The sequence below is a fragment of the Bubalus kerabau genome, chromosome 5, assembly GCF_029407905.1.
Source record: "Bubalus kerabau isolate K-KA32 ecotype Philippines breed swamp buffalo chromosome 5, PCC_UOA_SB_1v2, whole genome shotgun sequence".
NCBI classification, from domain to species: Eukaryota; Metazoa; Chordata; class Mammalia; order Artiodactyla; family Bovidae; genus Bubalus; species Bubalus kerabau.
In genome coordinates this window covers 87,409,501-87,431,498 of record NC_073628.1, presented here as the reverse complement: position 1 = coordinate 87,431,498, position 21,998 = coordinate 87,409,501, and the positions used below count along the sequence as shown (strand labels likewise).

Genomic DNA, 21,998 nt, shown 5'->3' with positions numbered 1-21,998 from the left:
TTAGAAGGCTCTAAGAGTATATATTTTCTGATATTACTTTTATTACTTAAAACTTTATAATTTAACTTTTATTCTATTATAAATTTCTATTCTATGTTGAGATTGTTTTGCTATCATTATTTTTAATGTATTCTTTTCCCAGTGAAATGGAGTGCTTACATTACGTTCCCACATATGTTGCATCTATTTCTGGAATGTCTAGTCCACTTCCCTTACATATCTGTTCTTTCCCATGACAGTATCACATACTTTGATTTTAGTAGCTTTATACTGCTTTAATATCTGGTGAGTAAAAACCTCCTCTCTCAACACATTCCTTTTTCAAAAATATCTTACACTCTTACATATTCATTTTTTTCACCTAAGCTTCAATAATTTTTGTCCAGTTTCAAGGAACACCATGGTGATTCTGGTTGGAATGGCATTACATTCATATACTCATTTGTGAAGGGAAGGCATCCCCATTTAACTGTATTAATATACATAAACATATATACTAGGCAGGTCCTCTCCACACTGAAATATCTTGTTCTGTCATTTATTTCCCTTCTACTAAGTTTTACAATTCAGAGTTTTGTTTCAGCGGTTGTTCCATGCAGTCATTATGCCTCCTTAAGTATATACATATTAGCCTACAGTCCTCATATAAAACATGGTTTGGTTGTTTGGCTTTACCTTCCTCTGGTTTTTCTTGCCAGCCTCAGCAGCCTCACCAGTCCCTTGCTATTTTGTTCAGTTGCTCAAACTTTCCAAATTATTTCGAGCCTCTGGGTCTTTGCATATTGACTACTTTGTACTCCAGCCACTTAACTTTTTGGTCCGTTTAAATGCTATTTCTACTAAAGGCCTTCTCTGACCTTTTCCAAATTTAGATTAGGTTCTCCTGCATAGCACTCCGGGACTTTTCCATCCTAGCATATGTCTGTTTAGCATGCTCTCCCCACTACAATAAACTTTAGGAAGACTGTGTACGTACTTATCACATACCTAATACCTAGCATATATACTTGATCAACAGACTATTTTAATACAGTTGCCTATGATTTTTAAGACTTAACTGTATCTGAAGAAAATATTCTCTCAACCAATTTAATTAGTAACAGCTCACTTTTTTTTTAAACTTTTTGGCTGCACCGCACAGCCTGTGGCATCTTAGTTCCCTGCCCAGGGACTGAACCCGTACCCACTGCCGCAGAAACGCAGAATCGCTGGACCACCAGGGAAGTCCGCAAACAGCTCACTTTATTTGCTTCTGGACCATTACTAAAAACACGTTTTAATAATGTGAAGCTTATAGCCAAGATAATGGACTCTAAAAACTATCTAAATACACTTAGTAAAGGTAAAAGACACTTAGATCCTTTCAAAGATTCTGTTGTTGAGTTTCCCTCACTTTACCCCACAGACTATAAAGGTAAAACTCTGTCTTATACGCACTAGTAGTATTACTATTAATTCTCTTATTAGAACAAAAACACAATACACAAAACATACTAGAAATAGTTGGTTCTTTTTAATCAGCTATTGATGGTATAATAAAATAAATTTAAGTGGCACCTAATTTAAACATTTAAAATAGTTCATTGAAGGATAATCTACAACACAGTATGTTAAGCCAAATAGTCAAAATAACACCTTTTTTTTTTTTTCAAGAAAGAAGAAATAAAGGCATGATCAAAATTATGACCAACAAGTTGGTTTCATTTGGACACTTTTAGATGACTCTGTAGGCATATTGGCAGGCACGATGTTCAAATATCAACCCATTTGACTTTAGAAATAATGGTAAGAAAGCTATACATTTCAGAATTAATGTCTGAAATTAAAGAAAAATATCCACCAAATATCACAACAGATCTTTTAATGACTAAGTTTTTTAACATTACAATTGTTATTTTAGGGAACACTTTTTTCTTTTCTTTGAACAGTTAGCTAAATGTTCAATATGTTAAATAATTTACACAAGAGAAATAAGTTTCGTGTTCTGTACAAATTAGAGGACTCATGAATATAATCCCCTCCCACCACCAAAGCTCAAATTTGCAATGGTCTCAGCAGAAAATAAACAGTTCACAATTTAAACAATTTAAAGCATTACAAAAATTTACAGGACTCCTCTCTTATCATTTTCTTTCGAACAACAAAGGTTACAGTGACAGAAATGAATGATCAGAATGTAAAAATATTTGTGCAAAACTGCATTAATTGTTCTTACCATTCAATAGAGGTAAAACCTATGAACACACAATAACAATAAATGAAGAAAAACTACACTGAAAGTAATTCTATTTTCAATTTCAAACAACATTGATTTTATTATTACTAAATATTCAAAGAAAACGTGGCACCATGAGCAGCAGGAGCAACAAATGATTCGGCAATTATGCCAGCTAAGGAAGCTGACACTGGAAAACGCCAAAGTGTATCTCCACACCAGCCATCCATCTCAAAGACTGGAAACAACTGTAGGGCTTCAAACTCACTTCAATGTCTTTATTCTTGGAATTTGCAGATCATAAATGAAATATTTAAGAAAGTCCTTTCCCCGCCTCTCCAGGAGTGTTTCCTGCATCACTGGTAATCCTTAAAAGAGCTGAATCATAGATTCTCTGGATTTACCTACACCAATCCATTTAACTGGGAGGGAGAAAAAGAGTATAAGAATAGTATTAATCCACGTATAATGTTCAATCTTTGGGATTAACAGATCCCCCGCTTTTCTCAGTGTTTCTCATTTAACTTTCCCCCCATGTCTTCTGCTATCTTTTTCCTCTATTAGCAGATTATGCCAATTTCTAAACAGAATGTGCAGTCAACATCCAGGACAGGGTAGTATGCCTTAAAATTCTCCTGTTTTAATTGTACAATATTTACAACTGTTCAGTTCCTAGTGATTAGTAAAATACTGGCCCAAACCAGCAGAGACCTAAAGAACCTTTAACCAAATTCCTAATTAACTAGAAAAGATAGGCATCTTTAATGGATGGCTGACAGTAAGAGGACACTGAAGTGACACTGCAACGCCCGTATCTCACAAAACGTAGAAGTATCTGGAAGAGAATACTGTTTATTTGCACAGCCTGAGAATCTGGCTATTATTCCAGTCTAGGGGAATCTCTCCTCATCGGCACTACATGGGCAAACCTTTATGGCATTTTACAGATGTCATTGTTAAACTCACTGCTTTTTATTTCAGAAGACACTGACGAAGTACAGTGAGCAAACATGCCTACAAGATTTAATATCAAGCTGGGAGACACAGCTAGCAATATGGAAAACAAGATTCATGTTTGGAGATGAACCACAAATATAATCAACAATATAAAATCAGGTTAAGTGCATAAGAGATTTTATACAGAGGATATTTTCCACTCTACCTTTTGTCCCTGAAATCTCCAACAGTACCAAAGGGGAAAAAAGCAATGTTTTAAAAGACAGATTTCACATAACTAGTTCATAGCCATAATTTGGTTATGTCTAACTCCTTGGCCAGCTTACTTATTTTTTTAAAATAAAGAACTTTTATTCTTTATTCTTTCATTTTTTTCAAGCTGGATTTCCTATCTTCTGCATCTATTATTTCCTAAACTCTAGTCAAGAAACTTCACCAACTCTCAAGGGTAACTTAACCTCAAGTGGAAAAGAAATCACAAACCAGTTTTGATGGTGGTAAAGACACAACGATTTATTATTAAGAGGGAGAAAGAAATAAGAATGAATGTCATAGGGCAAAAAGAAAAAGAAAGACTAACAGAGAATTAAAAACAGGGTCAAAAAGGGTGAGAGGTAATATATTATCTTGAGGTATGTGAAAGATTACACAAAGATATTTTATCTTTTCCTGGGCATCTGTGCAAATCATAAGCACTTTACTGAGAAATAATCTGTTTTTTATCCTATTTCAAAGATAGTTGAAATCAAAATAGAAAAAATAGTTGTTCATAAAGTATATTTACCTGGAATTTGAAGTTCATCTTCAATAAATCGAACATAGTTTTGTGCATTAATAGGTAGTTCCTTAAAAGTCCTTGCATTTGATATGTCTGTGTTCCATCCTGGGAGAGTCTTATACTGAACTTCAACTTTATTTAAGACTTCTTGGTTTGCTGAAAGTTAAAGAATAAATATATTTGCCCATGGTGTACACTGCCTATTGTCAAATGAGTTTTTAATACATCATAGGTTCACAATCTCTTACACTGGAGCCAAATAATGTTTTGAAATTTATAATTTTTCAGAATTTAGGGAGGTAGAAAAGTACACTATCTAGTATTTCATAATCAAACATATTTTTGCAGTAATAGGATTATTTACTTTAAGTGGGTACTTTAAGTCAGGTTTTGCTGTCAAATCAGTTTTGGTGCCAAACTTACAACTTTCCGTTTTCAGAGCTTTTTAGACTTCCATACTACGGACTGGGGGCTACAGATCCATATAACGGCAGCAGCGTCACAGAAAGAAGGTTTGCATACGTGCTCTCACCTGGGAAAGCCTCTATTGTTTTTGTGGCTGTATACAAAGACTTAGCCAGAAAATTTCTTCATTATCTCACCTAACCAGTTTCTCCGTATTCCCTAATAGAAGCCAAAAACTAAAACAAGAACAGTGTCTTTGACTGGAGGTTGTATGGTGGATGCTATGGTACACTGTCCAGACTTCCCTCTTCAGGATTCACACGCTAATTCCCCAGCTATGGGAGTACTGCCTGCTGAGAACGCACAGTTCAGAATTCTCCTCTTCAGAATCCCCTGGAGCAGCCCATACCAACGACTAATCAAAATGGGGATACGAAGGACCTGCCTACTTACCTTAACTTGGGACTACTCTGGAGGACTATTCTAGTCCTAGAGTTCCCCATGCAACCAACTGAGGGTTTTTCATGGAACTTCTTGGCAGTTCAACTTCTGCTTAATCCTGCTACTTCTCTCCCCCTCCCTTACAGATATTGTTGCTCAGAGCGTTTGCGAACAAACTACCTACACATACATCTCTGTAACGTGGACTCTTTCCCAGGGAACCAAGAATAAGACAATTGGCGCCAGGAGTGGCTCTAGAGTGGGGTCTAGAAGCCTGGTCACTGGCTAGCGGGCTGGCAATGAGGACGACTGCAAGTGGTAGAGAGAGTGCAGCCTTTGGCATGTTCTAGTCGTGCAACTGTCCACAGAAGGTGAACTGGGATGCCGTGGTGGGAAGTAAAGCACTGGCAATAGCTGACGTTCTGAGAAATGAGCACAAGAGAAACATGGAATTGAACAGCTCTGGATGGATGTCATTCATGGACTGGACAGAGACAAAGGTTAATGGAAACACCTAGAGAGAATCTCATCTGCTACAGTGGACAGCAGAAGAGCTGAGGATCAGGCTTAGGACTCAATCATACAGATGGCAGAGCTCCAGAGAAAGCTGAACTCTCAAATTCAGTGAATCTGCTACGACAAGGCCAGATCCTGTTTGAGAAAAAAGTGGGACCCTGAGACTTTTGAGACATCTGGCTGAATCCTTCTATAGATTCACTGATGGCCTGCAGAATGGCTGAGGCTTCCCCTGGCTTGAGGATGATGTAGAAGCCTCTCTGGGCCTCCTCTCCTGACATGCAAACATAAGTTGGCCAAGGAGTCACAGGGCCTGCTAAAGGAGGAGGGGAAGTATATTCTGAAGGATCTGTGGAACTGAGCCAATATTTAATAGTAGGAGCGAAAGGAGTATGTACAAAACTGGATCCTAAAGGTACAGGATGAAAGGATTCTGCAAGTGGTGGAATAAAAAGTTTAATAAGAGAATATATGGATACGAGAGTTCTCTCCTATGACCCAAGATACATGAGAATGTGTCATGTCAGGAATGTTCGTGGACGTCTAGAGAAAGTGATGAGCCACACTACGTGGCGCTGCTTGCGACAGACCACAGAAGAAGAACTCGAGAGACTCAGTGGGGCTTCTCCTCTTAGCCATGATGGAGTACATGGTTCTAAATGAGCTTTTCTAGCATAGTAACTGTAAAACTGAACCAGATACATGACAACTCTTTCCAGGCAGTGGTCAACAGGTAGCACAAACTGTGGTCTCTGAGAGGAAAAAAACTCAAGCAATTCCTGAAACTACTTAACTCTCTGCCAGGGACAATTTCTTGATCAAGGAAAGTCAGGACACTGGAGTCAGTAGGAATGGTGGTCCTACTGACCTGAGAACACAGGTATCAGATTTCAGGAAAGCTGAAGCAGCTAGAACCACCAAGGGCAAGCATCAGAGAGGAGAGAGGGTATTCCTCCCCCAGAAATGGGTGTGAAGGTACCATGGCTGAAGCTCAACCATACACGCGTGGCCCCACAGGTGGCTCACCAGATAGCAGCTGTCACACAGCTGGGCGGGACAAAGACTCTAGAGGCCAAGCAGTGCTGCTGAAAGGGGAGGGACAGGGCGCACTGGAGCTCCAGCACTGCCAGATTGGAAAGATCTCTTTACACCTTATTAACTCTCCTGGCATCCAGCTGAGACAACAGAAAGGCTGTTCACTGAAAGTAAAAACCAAACTTTAGCTTGAAATCTCCTATAGACGCTCCCTCACCCTGCCCGTGCCCCACCACCTCCCACATCCACCCCTCAATAAAGCCTAAAACTAAGCTCTGCCAAGACCCACAGAGATAATTTGGAGACTGTCTCACACTAGGTTAGAAAGACTTGGGAAACACCTTACAATCTCCAAATACTATATGAACAAAGTATAAAAAACCAAGCTATACAAGGTTCAGGATGACAAGCCAGTAATTCAACTGTCCCCTAAAACAAGAACCAATACTCTTCAGAGTAAGATAACAGAATCCAAGTCTACAACACATTATGCACAATGTCCAATATTCAACCAAAAGTCATGAGACACAGACACAGTGATCCACAATCAAGGAAAAGAATAGTCAGAAGAAGCCAAACAGGAGATGGCCCAGATGTCAGCTAACAAATAATGACTTTAAACATGCTTCTAAGAACTCACAGTTCTCAATTCCAACCTACCAGTCTACCAAGTTCCATTAAGCTAGTCTATTCCTTCATTTGACATATTCTTAGTCTTCCAGGATGACGAAACAATTTAACAGTTTCTATTTCTGGAAAATGGAAACATTTTTGGAACTTGCTGAGTAACTGAAGAACTCATGTAACTAAAGATATGCCTGAAGAAACCCACTGACTCTAGTAGGAAATTTTACATCCATCTACTTTAGACACATAAGTCAGAAAAAAATCATTCCTGTAGCTTGAAGGACACAGTGGGTTAATGCATTAAGAGCCTGCTTACCCTGACAAGCAGGGCTCTTTTCTCCTATCTCACATTTTCTCAAGGAATGCCTACAGAAAGGTTACTTTCAAAGTAGGGAAGATAAGATTCAGGAGCAGCATAACTGGGCCCAGTGGTACCATGTCTCTTCTTTTCTATTCAAGTGTGAACACAAGCTCGTCACGACACAGTACCCAAATCCATAGCAACTATGAAACAAACGCTAGTGTGTATACTTGCACTGTTCACAGAGCACATTTCAAGTCTGTGGCTGTACGTCATAAATTATACAAAAGAGTTTTATGAATTGCTCTGATACATACACCTTATAAAAGAGTACCTGGAAAATGAGGTATAATTTCACCATCTAATTTGTATGCAACTCCAACTTTGATTTCCGTAAACATGTCCAAAATATCCAATTTGGTAAGTGCCAACCTAATTTTGGAAGAAAGGGAGATGTCAACAACTTGATGAAGGAGTAAAGCAAATTCATACAAAGCTAAACGTTCCAAAGCAATCCTGAAAACTGGTTAGAATTATATTTTAAAGCATACCACACACAAAACACTACAGGGCAATATATGGATATATTTTCCTCTATTAAAAACAATGACTTAACTGATCTACTAGTGAGTCACTTTTCTAATAACTATAACAGATTGTCACTGATTGATAGTCCACATCCTCTGGCTTAGTTTCTCAGGATCAACTAATACATATCCAGAGAGGGCTGCCTGGAGTAAAGGATACATTCTGCGGCTGACACAGCAAGACTGACTATTCAACATGAATGACAAGGTACATGCACGATACATACGCGGATGCAATCAATCCTCATTTCTTCACTCTCCTTTAACACTACCCTCTGGTCAGAAATTGTCAAAGGAGAGTGAGGATCTCTTCATAACACATCAAAACTTCCCAATAAATTGACTGGAAAACAGTTTTCTAGGAAAATCTATAGAAATTAGATGAAACACTAGGTCCGAGATTCTTGTCCACAGATTATTTTTTTATCCTTTATTCTAATATTTGCTAAAAGTTAAGCCTAAATAATATAAACATGAATACATTTTTACATTTATTATGTGTATGCAATATTAATAGCAACTTTTGCTGAGCATTTTTAGTGTGCCAGGCAGCATGCTATATACTCTCATCTAGACTTCAAAATACCCCTTGGATGTAGATAGTACTATTATTTAGATTTTAAAGATGATGAAAAAGGCACAGAAAAACTGACTTACCCAAAGTCACATAGCATAATGTATGGATCTGGTATTTGAATCCAGAAGTCAGATGTCAATCAAGCCTACCCACTCAATCAGTTCCATTGCCTCCCCTCTGATATGCATGTTCCATGTTGCTCCATCTATCTACCTACTCACCTTTCTACCTGCCTGGCTTACCTCCCTCTAAACTTATATGCATGTAAGAGTATCAAGATTTTCTCTCCCAACCTTGGATATCTAGGGAGAAAAACTAGGGTCTCTCTCCTTATGCACCCCTCCCCTGTATTCTGGTCCACTTCTGAACTGCAATTTCATTTGGAGTCTAAAGAGTGAAATCTTTGTATTAGTGCACTACCTCAAGTTCGCACTCCACAAAATTTAACCTGTAGTCATGAACTGTCATTTATGAAGTAAGTGTTTCTAAGAATACTCACGCAGTAAATCCATTAATCATATGAGCATATTTGAGCAAAACAAGGTCCAACCAGCCACATCTTCTTTTCCTTCCTGTTGTTACACCGAACTCTCTACCCCTTGTTTGTAACAATTCTCCAATTTCCTAAAGAACAGAAAATAAAACTTTAGGATTAGAATACCAATAGTCTAAATCTAGTAGATCATATAACATGTTATAGATCATATAACAAGGCATAAAGTTTCTTTTTTTTTTTTTTTGGGCATAAAGTTTCTTAGAGATAAACATCTTTCAGAAAAAATAACTAAGTTGGAAGGTATAATTTCACAGAGATAGATTTTATGTGAAGGAGGCATTATTTGAAACACATCCACTTTTGACTTTATTTTTTAACCACTATTTTAAGACCAACATTTTTTTACATTATACAGATAACTTCTAAGAATTTAGATTAACATATAAAAATACTGCACAAAAACTAAGCTGCTAATAAATATTTACTAAAATAGATAAGTTTGGCCAATTTGTTCTAAGAACTATAGTTTGATGATTTTCCTAAAAACCATAAGGCAAATTCCCATCTAGTAGTTGCTACCACAATGTCCTTTTGAAGAAGATTAAGGCTGAAAACAATGCTCAAAGTTCTAAGCTACAGCCATTCCCTACAACCTAATTTTTCCATCTATCATCTATCTATTCCTTAATTTACACCTTTCTGATTAAAGCCATCATTTCATTATCACACATATTCTAACGGAATTACAACTTAAATACTGCTTTGTCAGGTTTGAATTTCAGCCTTGTTTATCTGTGTGGCCTGGGGTAGTTACTTCAGTTCTCCAGGCCTCAGTTTCCCCATATGTAGAATGGGGATGGTTAACAGCACCCAGCTCCCAGAGTTGCTGTGAGGATACAAAGAGCTTTTAAGTTTACAGCAATTACACAGGGGCTGACCTGAGGTCACCACCAAGTAAACAGTGGGCTATGATTAGACAACGTCTGGAGATCACTTTCCTCAACCTTGACTCCTAATAAGCTCTTGGAGAAAGATACCTCTTATTTTTAAATTCTCCCTCCTCTACTATCTTAATCCCCTTCATAACCCACCTTCACTTGCCTGTAATTACAGTTACCTTTAAATGCGCACTAATTTCCCCCTTTTGTTGCCAATGTGTTGCCACTAACAATAAAGGTATATGTAATTTTCTTTAGAGTTGTGCTGATTAATCTTGCAAATTAAGTAAAATGCATAAAAGACAATAATTCTTTAAGAAAAAAGCATGATTTTTCATTTTCAAACTTTTGAATCAGATATACTGAGAAACAGGCTTACATTGTCTTGTTCTGTAGGAAAGGCACCAATACCAACTCTAGTTGTATAAGCTTTCACAACTCCATATACTTCTCCAACGTTTTGAGGGGGCATACCCAAGCCAGTACACACACCTCCAACTGTACAGTTCGAAGAGGTCACAAAAGGATAAGTTCCTAAAAACAGAAACAAACAGTAAAATATACACAAGTGATAGACATTATTTTTTCAAATTCTGCATTTGAGTATATTCTAGGTATCTGACAGACTTATGGAGCCACCCTTTCAAAGCCTCGATGTTTTATTCCTGACTCTGTCTGTCTGTAGAGATAAAAGCATAGGTGGCGAAGCTACAGCCGCGGTGCTGTACTACAGACGCCCCTTGAGCACAGGCAGTTACTCGGTTCTGTCCAGTAGGTACTCACCTAAGTTCATGCCCAAACTCTGGTGTTATCCTACTATGTAGATTTATATTTTATACTTTCCTGTTAATTTAAAACAGGAGTAAATTTTATTTTACTCCCTTGATACGGATACCCCAGCAGACTGGAGTGACAAGAGTACACCAAGAATTCTGTGGTATTCCACAGTTTATGACCTTTTGATCTCTCTTCAGGGAATAAACCCCAGAAATGACAAGAGTAAACAAAGGTGTACTTCCTATCCCCCCCAACCCTGACCCCAAGATCTTATTCATACTTGAACTATCCCCTATGCTAATTAGACACTGCTTTCTTCCAGATTGGATAGGCATATTATGGTATCAAGAATATGTATCTACTGTACAGAAATACACTTTAATTGGCTTACTTGGAGTCAAAAGTCAATGAAATGTTAGTAACAGCTGAGAACAGTCTTATACTGAGAGATCATGTTTAGCTTGAAAGGCCAACAAAGGCAGTAGTTTGAAGATGATAAGTATCAAATTTTTAAATTCAGAATCTCACATCCAGGGAGTTAATTAAACAGACTTCCATAGATCTTAGGATGTGCATGCTTAGTAACAATGCATATTATTAGCTCTTGACAGTTTTTAAAAGCTTAAATTATAGGTTCTTTCACAGAATTCATCTAATCATCTTTCAGTTCCAAGGAAATAGTCTGGAATTGCTATAAACCAAACAACAACAAAAATCCCATTGACCCAAAGAGTGATTTCATTTTTCTAATGAACTGCAAAACACAAAATATTCCCTTTTTAAAAAAAGGGTTAGGATAAGATGACAAACTTTCATCATTCCTGAATATACAAGCAAAAAGCCTTATTCTAAAATACTTTAATGCTAACATTAATTATGCGTATCTTAAGTAATTTAGGGCTCAGTTACGCTCCCCGTAAATCGTATCTCACTTACCAAAATCAATATCTAGTAGTGCTGCATTTGCACCTTCTACCAAGATTTTCTTTGGTGGTCCATGGAGAGCTTCATACAGGAAATAAACTCCATCTCTCACCATTGGCTTAATTCTTTCCATATAACCCTATATACAAAGACAAAAACCAAGCTTGATGTATACTAATAAATTTACAATGTAAACTATCTGAGTAAAAATCACCCAACTTTTGACAATGAAAACCGACAACTGGAAAGGAGAAGGGGATTGGTGACAATGCTCATCCTATTGCAACATTTGGATTGGCTTTGGTCTCTCATGCTGATTCCCCAGAACCAGAAAAGAGACACTATTTGAAGAAAAGTAGAGATACAATGAAATTCGAAGGTTCTACTTCAACCTCACTGCAAATAATGATAACAATCTTCTGAACAGCCCAGTACTCATACTTCATATACCAGCTTTTAGGAAAACAAAAAGAACTGAATATTGTGCTTTTATATTTTGTAGGTATTAAAAAAGCAGTACTTAAGAGTCCATATAACCATAAGTGCATCAAAGTCTTTCTCAAAATGTTGTGAGGGCCACCAGTGACATTGCCAAGCAAGCATCAATAATTGATTACTAATATTCTTTTCCCACTGTATTCCATTACAGTAAAATACCTTAGCAGTATTACCAGTAATATCAAATACTAACTCACATTAACATGATAAAACTTTCTCAAAACATGTTTAAAGTATTAATAATACTGCTTAATTCTAGAGATTCAATTAAAAATATAACAAGAGTTCTCCCAAGGCCTACAGTATAACCGCAATAAAATTTAGTTTCAACCATGTTTAAATGTTTAGCCAGACCAGTAAGGAAATTCCAAGATCCACTCATGAACTCATTGAGTATGTTATACCTATTGATGGACATATAATCCCCCTCTGGCTCTAGTCACCAGTCGCATGCTTCTTCCTGTTTTAGTCCTTTATTTTTAATGTCTGAAGTGACTGTACCATTCATCATGTTTACCTTAAAGTCCTGGTTCAACATACAGCAGTCCCCCCACATATCCTAGGGGAATATGTTCCAAGACCCCCAGGGGATGCCTGAAACCACAGACAATACCAAACTCTACATACACTGTGTTTTCTACTATCCATAGACACCTTTGATAATATTTGTTATAAATGAGGCACAGCAAGAGATCAACAATAACCAATAATTAAATAGAACACTTATGACAATATACTATAGTAAAAATTATGTAACACATTGTTATACTTTTGCAACAGCAAAACTAGCACAAATTTCTTTTTCCTTAGATAGAAGACTTATTCTTACTGTAGACCTTAGCAACCACAGCATATTTTTTTCTTTCCTTATTAAGTCAAGAATTTTCACTGTATGGTTTCTCTTTGGTGTATCCAAATTGCCAGCATTACTGCTCTTGTACTTTGGGGCTATTAGTAAGTTAAAAGGGTCACTTGAATATAAGCACTGTGACACCAGGACAGTCAATCTGGCAAGTGAAATGGTAGTCAGCGACTAATGGGCAGGATGCACTGGACAAAGGGATGATTGATGTCTTGGGCAGGATGCAGCAGGACAGCAAGAGGTTTCATCACACTACTCAGAAGGTCTCAAATTTAAAACTTAAGAGTTGTTTCGCACTTGACCCTAGGAAACTGAAACCACAAAAAGCAAAATCAAGGATAAGGGGGGAATACTGTTCAACACCTATTAAGAATCTTCTTACTTAATTCTGGTCATTATTATTCATATACTTTACATTCATATGGAATATGTATAAAATAGAATTGAAAAGATACACCTGTATATTAGCATGTAAATATTTTCAAGTTGTTACTAATAAATTTAAAATATTTGTTGCATGACAGAATGAAAACAAAGTGGCAGTCTACTCTGAGCAACAATCAATATACTGAAATCCAAATAGCTAACATTCGCAATGTCCCTTGAAGGTCACTTTTTCAAAAGAAATTCAGTGAGTAGGTGACCTAAGGTCTGCTACAACTCTAAAATGATATATAAGGTATGTAAATTCCTATTCAGTTCTGGAACTGATGTCATACTTATTCATAGGAAACAAAGAGTAATGGTCAGACACAACGGAAGCAGCTTGAAACTCCAAAGATTTTGGAGGAAAGGAAGGGTAGAGAGGATAGGCAACTTGATTACTGACTAACTTAGGCACCAACTGTGGTACTAATCTTTGGTCAATCACCTTCTATGTCTCTAAAGAGTACAGTGCTTTAGAGCTGTCCCTTTAATTGACCCTTTGGGGTATCAGTCCTACATGTGCTGGTTAGCTTTAAAAGTTATCATCTCTCACGTGTCCCTTAGTTGATCTATCCTCCAAATGCTTATGAGTGATTTTTATATAACACAAAGTTAGTCCTTTTTTTCTGCTCAAAATTATTGAGTAGCTAACCTTCCTATTACTGCATATAACATCAACACAAGACTTATGATTTGGTTGCTACTTGTCTCACTTTTTGTGATCTCATTCACTGTAGCCTGTCAGGCTCCTTTTCAAGTACTTTATTCTTGCTCCCTGGTCCCCAATGGATGTTTTGTTAAAGGCACATCATGTAAAATTACTCAAACATGCCACGTCCTTGTATGCCTATGTGCTTTTAGACTTAAAAATACAAATTCACTTTACCAGTTCTTACCTATAATACTTTACACATATCTGTGTGGCACTTACTAACCACATGTTCTTCAATCTCGTATTTTCAGTTCCTAATACAAAGACTGAATGAAAGATCTAGATGCTATTTTGGCGAACAAGTTTTAAAAAGGACATTATAAATGTCAGAAAGCACTACCTTGAGTTTTTGTAATTCACCTTCAATGTCTATTTCCAAAGTAGGGTATATAGATTTGTACTGGTTAGCCAGAACTTTGAACCTGAGAAAAAAACAGATAAATCAAGACCTTAGCTCTGTTTTAAAATATTCTGAATAATTTCATTCTGAATTATTCAAATGATTTCTGGAGTTAAGTGGTCTTAATAACAATCCCCAAAGTGAAGTTATACTCTGAGAAACAGAATCTAATTAAGGTCAGTCATATGAATAAATGATACATTCAAAATATTTTTTACTGATAGGAATATCAACAATATTATTAAGGTGATGTGTATGAGGGACAGGAGGAGCAGGGAATGACTCAAATCTGTAACCACAAGACTTAAATCTGAATTAATTATATTATACTCTGTGAAAGATAAAAGGGAATGGTCCAAAATGATGCTTTTAGGAGAGTCAGCGGCAGACATTAGCAACTTGTCTCCAATATTCTCACTGGAGGTGCCCTAACAATGCAGACAGACAAACTGCTGACTGAAAATGGATACAGCGAGTGATCTTTGATGCTGTTATTAGATGCAACCAACTAACTCATCACTGAGTCACCATATAGTTTACTGATGATTATTAGGTTTCCCATGGAGATTTTTCTACAGTGATTAAATGTCAAGGGGGCATTCCTATTTTTCAAGCTGAGCTTGATACATGTTAGTTCACAAGTACTTGATAACCTAATTATTTCTAGGTGAAAGGACACAGCAGTGTCTTTGAACTTGAAAATCTGAGGATCAAGACCCTAGGATATGCAGACCCCACCACAGCACTGCCACATACTCCCGGAAACATGTCTATTACTCAGTAAAGCATTCTAAATTCCAATCCTTAAATGTAATTTTGGCTTTGCCTTTCTGGGGGTACTCATATGATATCAACATCATGTTATTTTCATGAAGTTAATCTCAAATTAACGATCAATTCAAATGTAATAAAAAATAGTATTTCAAATGAAACAAAAAAGCCAACCACCACAAATCAACTAGAATACAGATTTTTATCAATTTGCATATTGAGTTTTAAAAATTCTAAAAATCCATTTGCTCTTTCCATTTCAAAATACAAGATAGTTACCTCTCAGAGAAGCCATCAAAGTCAGAAACGAGATCGCACATCCTGAGTCCACTCCGAGCAGCTTTGGAAGAATAAACTGGGCCAATGCCCTTTTTTGTGGTACCCAAACTTAAAAATAGATCAAAACAAGCTCTGAGTTAGAAGAGAAAGATCCAGTTCTTAATGGTCTGCTGACCACAAAGAATTAAGTTACTATGAGTGTTTTCTGTTTATGCTATTTCCTTTATATTTATTTTCATGATCTTACTGATTTTCTCTGAAATCTAAACAGGATAGTCTAATAGCTATTTTTCTTAAACTTCTGGCCTAGAATTGAAACAAAAAAAGACCAGATATGCTTAAAACTGCACATACACACCCACCCACAAAAAACAGAACATACTTTTTTCCTGCTTGTTCTTGTCTCTGTTGTTCCTGGATACCATCAGCTGCTTGATGAAAATCAAATACTGAGGGAGAAAAAACAAAATCAGCTGTTATTGACTCAAAAGTAATGTAGGAAAGCAAAATGTATTTTGTTTTAAATTACTTAAGTTACAAATCACTTCAGCCTAGCTTCTTTATGACAAATACAAGCCTAACTGGTATATTATTATGAAAATATACCTGTTCATTCATTCCTATTTATTGCAATCTATCATATTTTTACAAATGAGTCCTTAAGACAGTAATTTTGGAATTCTATAAAGCTCATTTTACTAAGATATTCTCTGCAAGTTTTGGACTCTAGAAATTTGGGGGTTATGTTGATCATCTCCCTCTTCTCTTCCTCATAAGCTAATAGTGGAGATAATATTTAAAAAATCAAATCCCAGAGAAATCAGGAGAGAAGAAAAAAGACAAAGAACAAATAGAAAACAAAGAGTAAATATAAATTCAACCATACCACTAATTATACTAAAAGTAAATAGTTTAAATACTCCAATTAAAAGGAACATTATCACAATGAATAAAAAGCAAAGTCCCAATATACTTGTTGACAATAAATGAGCGATAAATGTAAAGATATAAATAGGCTAATAATATATGCAAATAAATGCTCTTTGTATTTTAATATGGCTTATTTTCAAATAGAAGTAGCAAAGCCTCTTGAAATACTGCTTATTCATTTGGTTAGCTAATTCTTCAGAAGTAGGTAATCTTAAACTAGTCCTTATCAGAAACAGAAGAAAAAAATTATTAATATTTCATGTACTTGAACTCAATTGTTACAATTCATCCTACTTAGTTTTCAATAAAATTAAAGATCAAATCATCTATTAAACGCTTTCATATGTTTCTGATAAAAAGACAGTTATATATAAATACAGTGTACCCCCCCCCTTACCAATATGAGCTCTGTCAGATATGATAAGCCTTTTCTCCCAGCCTTCCAGACCTAGAAGGAAGGGAAGAATAGACACGCTTAATTGAACATTTGTATAATAATTTTTAAATCTTAATTTCCTTAGAAATACAATGTTTAAAAGTGTTTTTCACTGAAGTAATCATTTTAGTATCTTTTCTTCTGCATAGGAAATATGTTTAACAAGAATTTTCTCATCTGTCATCATACAAACTCATTCACAAATTCTATCTTTCTAAATGTTTTGCTCTAAGTTATTCCAAACTCAAGCCAGCCATAGCCACATAAAATACTTTTAAGCATCCAAAAACACAAATGGTACAAAATATCATTTTGTCAGCAGTGGGGAGTGAGGAGCAGAGCATGGGGAGAATTTTGAGAAAGGGAGTTAATTTTGGGAATGGTGCCCTTTCCCAAGACAATTACAAAAAATGTGATTAAACAAAATAATAAAATGTTCTCACTAATTCTTCCAAAGTACTATCAATTACTGCACTTATCACACTGAATTATAAGAAGATCTACGTATCTTCCCATTTAAGTGTGAATGCCTGAGAGTAGGAGTCATGAGTTTTCATAACACGGGGTCTGGTATCCAATAAATGTTCAAAGAAAATGACTAAATGTTCAAAGAAAATGAATAAATAAATGAATTTAAATATTTTTCTTTAAAGACAGAACCTTAGGTTATATGTATTCTAAGGATTAGCCACCCAGCCCAGGTTATACGTATTCAAGGATAAGCCACCAAATACTAATTTTGAAAATTAGTATTTGAATAGCAAAAAATTAATTACTTTTGATAATATTCAAAGACTTGTTTTAAAAATATTCCTTATAAAGAAGATATTAAGCCCCCCCATAGTTGTTGACATGTAAACACATATGTATTCTAAAGTTAGCTTAGGCAATATTATAAAGTAAATATTACAAAGAAATTCAGTAAGGTGGATTCAGCTGGGTTAGGCAGGGAAGAAGGAAAAACAGTAGGGCAAAACTGTAAAGGGGGATGAAGAACAGCGGAGAGTAGCATGGGAACCTCAACCTAACCAATTAAAGAAAGCAGACACAACAAACAGGTAAAATTTCAGGGAAGACTACAGAGAGAGAAGCAAGACAGGCTTCTTTTAAGTCAGATTTAGTTGTAAGGAACACTTAAGGATGGATGGACTGCTACTTTTATGCATGAAAGATAAACTTTAAAAATTTAATAGAACAGTACATTAAACATGAGTTAAGGGGAAACTACACTAATGATTTTTCTCAATTATGTTTTATTTGTATTGTCACAGTCCCCTCAAACCCTAGAAAGGCAGCCAAATTGAATGTAAACAGACTTCCAAAACTCCAGAAAACATAAGAGAAGGCAGGAAATCAAGTCTTTTTTTTTTTTTAAGATGGAAGTGGATACACTGCATAGAAGCGTTTCCCTCACTTGGAGGGAGGGATCTAAACAACCCTCTTTTGTCCTGGGTTGTAGTAACCAAGGGACTTCCAGATCCTCTAGGAAATGAGGCTAATGGTGTACAAAATGGGCTATAGTGCCTTTCTGAAACTGCCTTAAGCTAATTTTGGTTTGTGCAGAAGAGGATGCTAGCAACCACAAGTGACAAAATGAGCTTGTTTCCCAGAGTCGTGCCACCAACATAAAGTAATTCTAGCTACCTAAAGATAAGGTTCAGAGAAGGCAATGGCACCCCACTCCAGTACTCTTGCCTGGAAAATCCCATGGACAGAAGAGCCTGGTAGGCTCCAGTTCATGGGGTCGCTAAGAGTCGACACGACTGAGCGACTTCACTTTCACTTTTCACTTTCATGCACTGGAGAAGGAAATGGCAACCCACTCCAGTATTCTTGCCTGGAGAATCCCAGGGACAGAGGAGCCTAGTGGGCTGCCGTCTGTGGGGTCGCACAGAGTCGGAAACGACTGAAGCGACTTAGCAGCAGCAGCAAAGATAAGGTTTGCAGACAACCAATGTGTAAAAATTCAGGACTTACACAATGAACTTGCTATGCTTGTTTTTCGTTTAGAACACTGATTATAAGGAATAAAATATAATAAAAATTTATTCAAATAAATAAAAATTATGACATAAAAATTATGTCCTACAATAACCTGTAATTTTAATGTAGAAGATAAAAATGTGAAGTTTTTTCTGGAATGAGAGTCCCTTTAAAACTTTACCCCTGCCCCCCACAAAAAAAAACAAATAACTGGTTAACCAGACAAAGCAGACTCATTCTTTCATACCTTTTCCTTTTTGAACATTTTTTTCTGCTTCCTCAAACAATCCAGGTAGATGAATCACCACACCATTTCCTTAAAAAATAAAACACATACACACAAATAAACAAATCCCAACTTTAAACATCTATATTTGTAATACATAATGATATTTAAACAAAGACATTTACAATAACCCTTGTCTAGAATAGTAGAAGAGTGATACGCTTTGATTAGTAGAACATTCTAATTTATCAGGGAGTTACCACAGAAATGACTCCAAGTCTTAAATAGTAGTAAAATGTAAATACACAATAGAACATAATACACATAATATAAAACACTTAAAACTACACTCAATAAACTTTGAAATTTCTTTGAAATGAAGTGCAACTGTTATTTTGAAAGGAACCAGTTATATAGTTTTAGGCAAACTGAACCAGATCACAGTCTTTCAACTTGGGGACTCAAACCAATTAGTGGCCATAAAATCAATTTACTGGGTTGTGATTAGCATTTTTAAAAATAAAAGACTAGAAGAGAAAATGTCAGATTGCATCTTATGTTACAAGCCTTCAGAATCCATCCATGAAACATAGACTTCTCGCTTTTCTTACTATGCTTCACAGTGCTTGGAAACCTGATTCGATGATCCAACATTTTGCTACACAACTGTGTAGCATGCCAATAAGAAATAAATGCAAAGTAATCATTCCAAAAAGTATTAGGGCTAAAAGATCTAAAAGATGTGTTAAACAGTCTAAGTCAGGTATATTCCAGGAGGTACCACTATCAGGATTAATAAGCAATCAATAAATCATTTGATTAGAGATTAAATAAGCTTAATGAAAAATAAACACTATTATCAACTGGGGGAAGAAAATCCCTAAGTTCAGTTTACATACTTACCAATGAATGCAGTAACATTTGGGTTAATTATTCCACTGGGTAAAAGGTGAAAATCATACTCCACAGAATCTACAACAACTGTATGGCCAGCATTATTTCCTCCCTGAAATACAAGATTGGGAAAACTAAACCTAACAATGAATATGACAAGCAATATAACTCCTTCCAAAGTGAATTAAGATCTCCTACTACAATGACAACGTTACTTGAGGCAACCCAAGTATTTGCCACGAATACTTATTCTCTAGAGGCTTACAACAGTTTGGCCATCCTCTTTCCTTTCCCTACTTGAGCGATTATTCCTAACAGGATCTAGAAATTGGAGAATTCAGATTTCTGGAAGACTGGAAGACATATCCCGTCTTAAAAAGAGAAAGAAATGAACAAAGTACAGGGAACAATCAGCTTGTTATTCTGTTTCTGGCACTATGTGGAACATGTAGCAATCTACTTAATTACCCATGACACTGATCTTTAAAATATCCTTAAAATTGAAAAAGTAATCTATCCTAACTTGATAGAAATATTCATATAATTCTCATTGTCCTAAACGTGTGACAAGGAACTCTGATCTAAAATTATTATTCTTATATGGATTTATCAACTAGGATATCTCCCAAGCAATTCCCTCAATAATTAGTTATCCCGAAGACTATAAATTTTGTGAGCTTGGTTAGTGACCAATTCCTTGAATCTGCTTGTCTCTGGCTTAAGTAATACACTGGGTCATGGAACTTCTTAAGCTGAGCATCATAGTACAAATCCATGGTGAACTTTCTACTCTATGAAACAAAATGTAAAACTAAATTATAAAAATCAGGTACAAATGAGACAGTATTAAATGACCAATTTTTCTAATTTCTAAGCTTAAAAAGCATGAGGAAAAGACACAAATCAATTTGATTATGTTTAAACGTCTACAGAACACTAATTTAAAAATAAACAACAAACTAGGAATATATCTGAACAAATAAAAAGTTTAACATCTTTGCAGGACATGACTGGTTTAACTTGATCACAAGGCTACAAAATTTATGTACTTTTACTGTCATCATGAATTCACAAAAATGCCAGAAAAATAGGTCCTGCAAAAAAAATCTTCAACAAAGCAAATACTTATTTACAGTGTTTTGCACTGTACAAAGAATTCCTTGCTTAAAGACTAGAGTTATGTCATGTATGTTTAAAAGAAAAAAAAAGACTTGGCAGTGGTAGCCTGTAGTCTACCAGATAACAGGTAGGTGACAAGACACAGGAAGACAGAAGCAGGGATTTAAGCAACACCTCCTTCACCTGATTCCATCAAAGGAACAGGTGAATTTTTTTTTTACTATTTACTTATTTGTAGGCAACATCTGCACATGGATACAAAAGGCACAGTAGGATGCGCAGTAAAAAGTGAAGTCTTTCTAGTCTGCTCTCCCTTCCCTGCTACAAGGCTGCTGTTACCATCTGCTTTTTGGGTCCTTCCCTAAGTAATTCTGCATATACAAACACATATTTGCATATTCCACCTATGCAAATACTAGCAAAGATATATACCTGGGCAAATTGCTTTTCTACTTAACAAATCTTAAAGCTCATTCTCTATAACCTTGTGAAGAGAAAACCTCATCCTTTTAACAGCTGCACTGTATTCTTTTTTATAAGGACACATAAATTTATTAAACTGGTCCCACAGAAAGGCATTTGGGTTGTTTCCAACCTCTTGTCTTTATTAACAATGTTGCAATATACTTCCTGGTCATACTTTATTATTATTTTACCCTTGGCAAGTTTATCACCAACTCTGACAGAATCCTAAAACATATTACATAAACTAAAGAATATACTGGAAAAAAAAAAAAAAGAACATATTGATCTTAGTCTTTCTTAAATAACCCACAGGACAATTCTTACTTGGTTTTTATGGCTTTTCTTTCATTCTATCCCTCATACCAATATTAGCCTTTTTATCACAACTTTCTGTGATTTAGGAAACTTCCAAGTTTCAGGAAA

At 35.9% G+C, this 21,998-nt stretch overlaps 1 protein-coding gene across 1 annotated transcript in view; it reads right to left on the bottom strand.

Annotated features, from left to right (window-relative positions):
• Positions 1-1,530: 1,530 nt before the first annotated feature.
• Positions 1,531-21,998, bottom strand: part of ADSS2 (adenylosuccinate synthase 2) — a 32,702-nt gene continuing 12,234 nt past the window's right edge. The window contains exons 2-13 of the mRNA XM_055582104.1: positions 20,001-20,103; positions 19,119-19,187; positions 16,850-16,900; positions 15,905-15,971; positions 15,523-15,630; positions 14,413-14,494; positions 11,587-11,713; positions 10,253-10,407; positions 8,939-9,063; positions 7,610-7,707; positions 3,957-4,106; positions 1,531-2,637 (exon numbers count right to left, since the gene is read on the bottom strand). Coding sequence (XP_055438079.1) covers positions 2,585-2,637; positions 3,957-4,106; positions 7,610-7,707; positions 8,939-9,063; positions 10,253-10,407; positions 11,587-11,713; positions 14,413-14,494; positions 15,523-15,630; positions 15,905-15,971; positions 16,850-16,900; positions 19,119-19,187; positions 20,001-20,103 — 1,188 coding nt within the window. The 3' untranslated portion in view covers positions 1,531-2,584. The remainder of the gene's footprint in view (positions 2,638-3,956; positions 4,107-7,609; positions 7,708-8,938; positions 9,064-10,252; positions 10,408-11,586; positions 11,714-14,412; positions 14,495-15,522; positions 15,631-15,904; positions 15,972-16,849; positions 16,901-19,118; positions 19,188-20,000; positions 20,104-21,998) is intronic.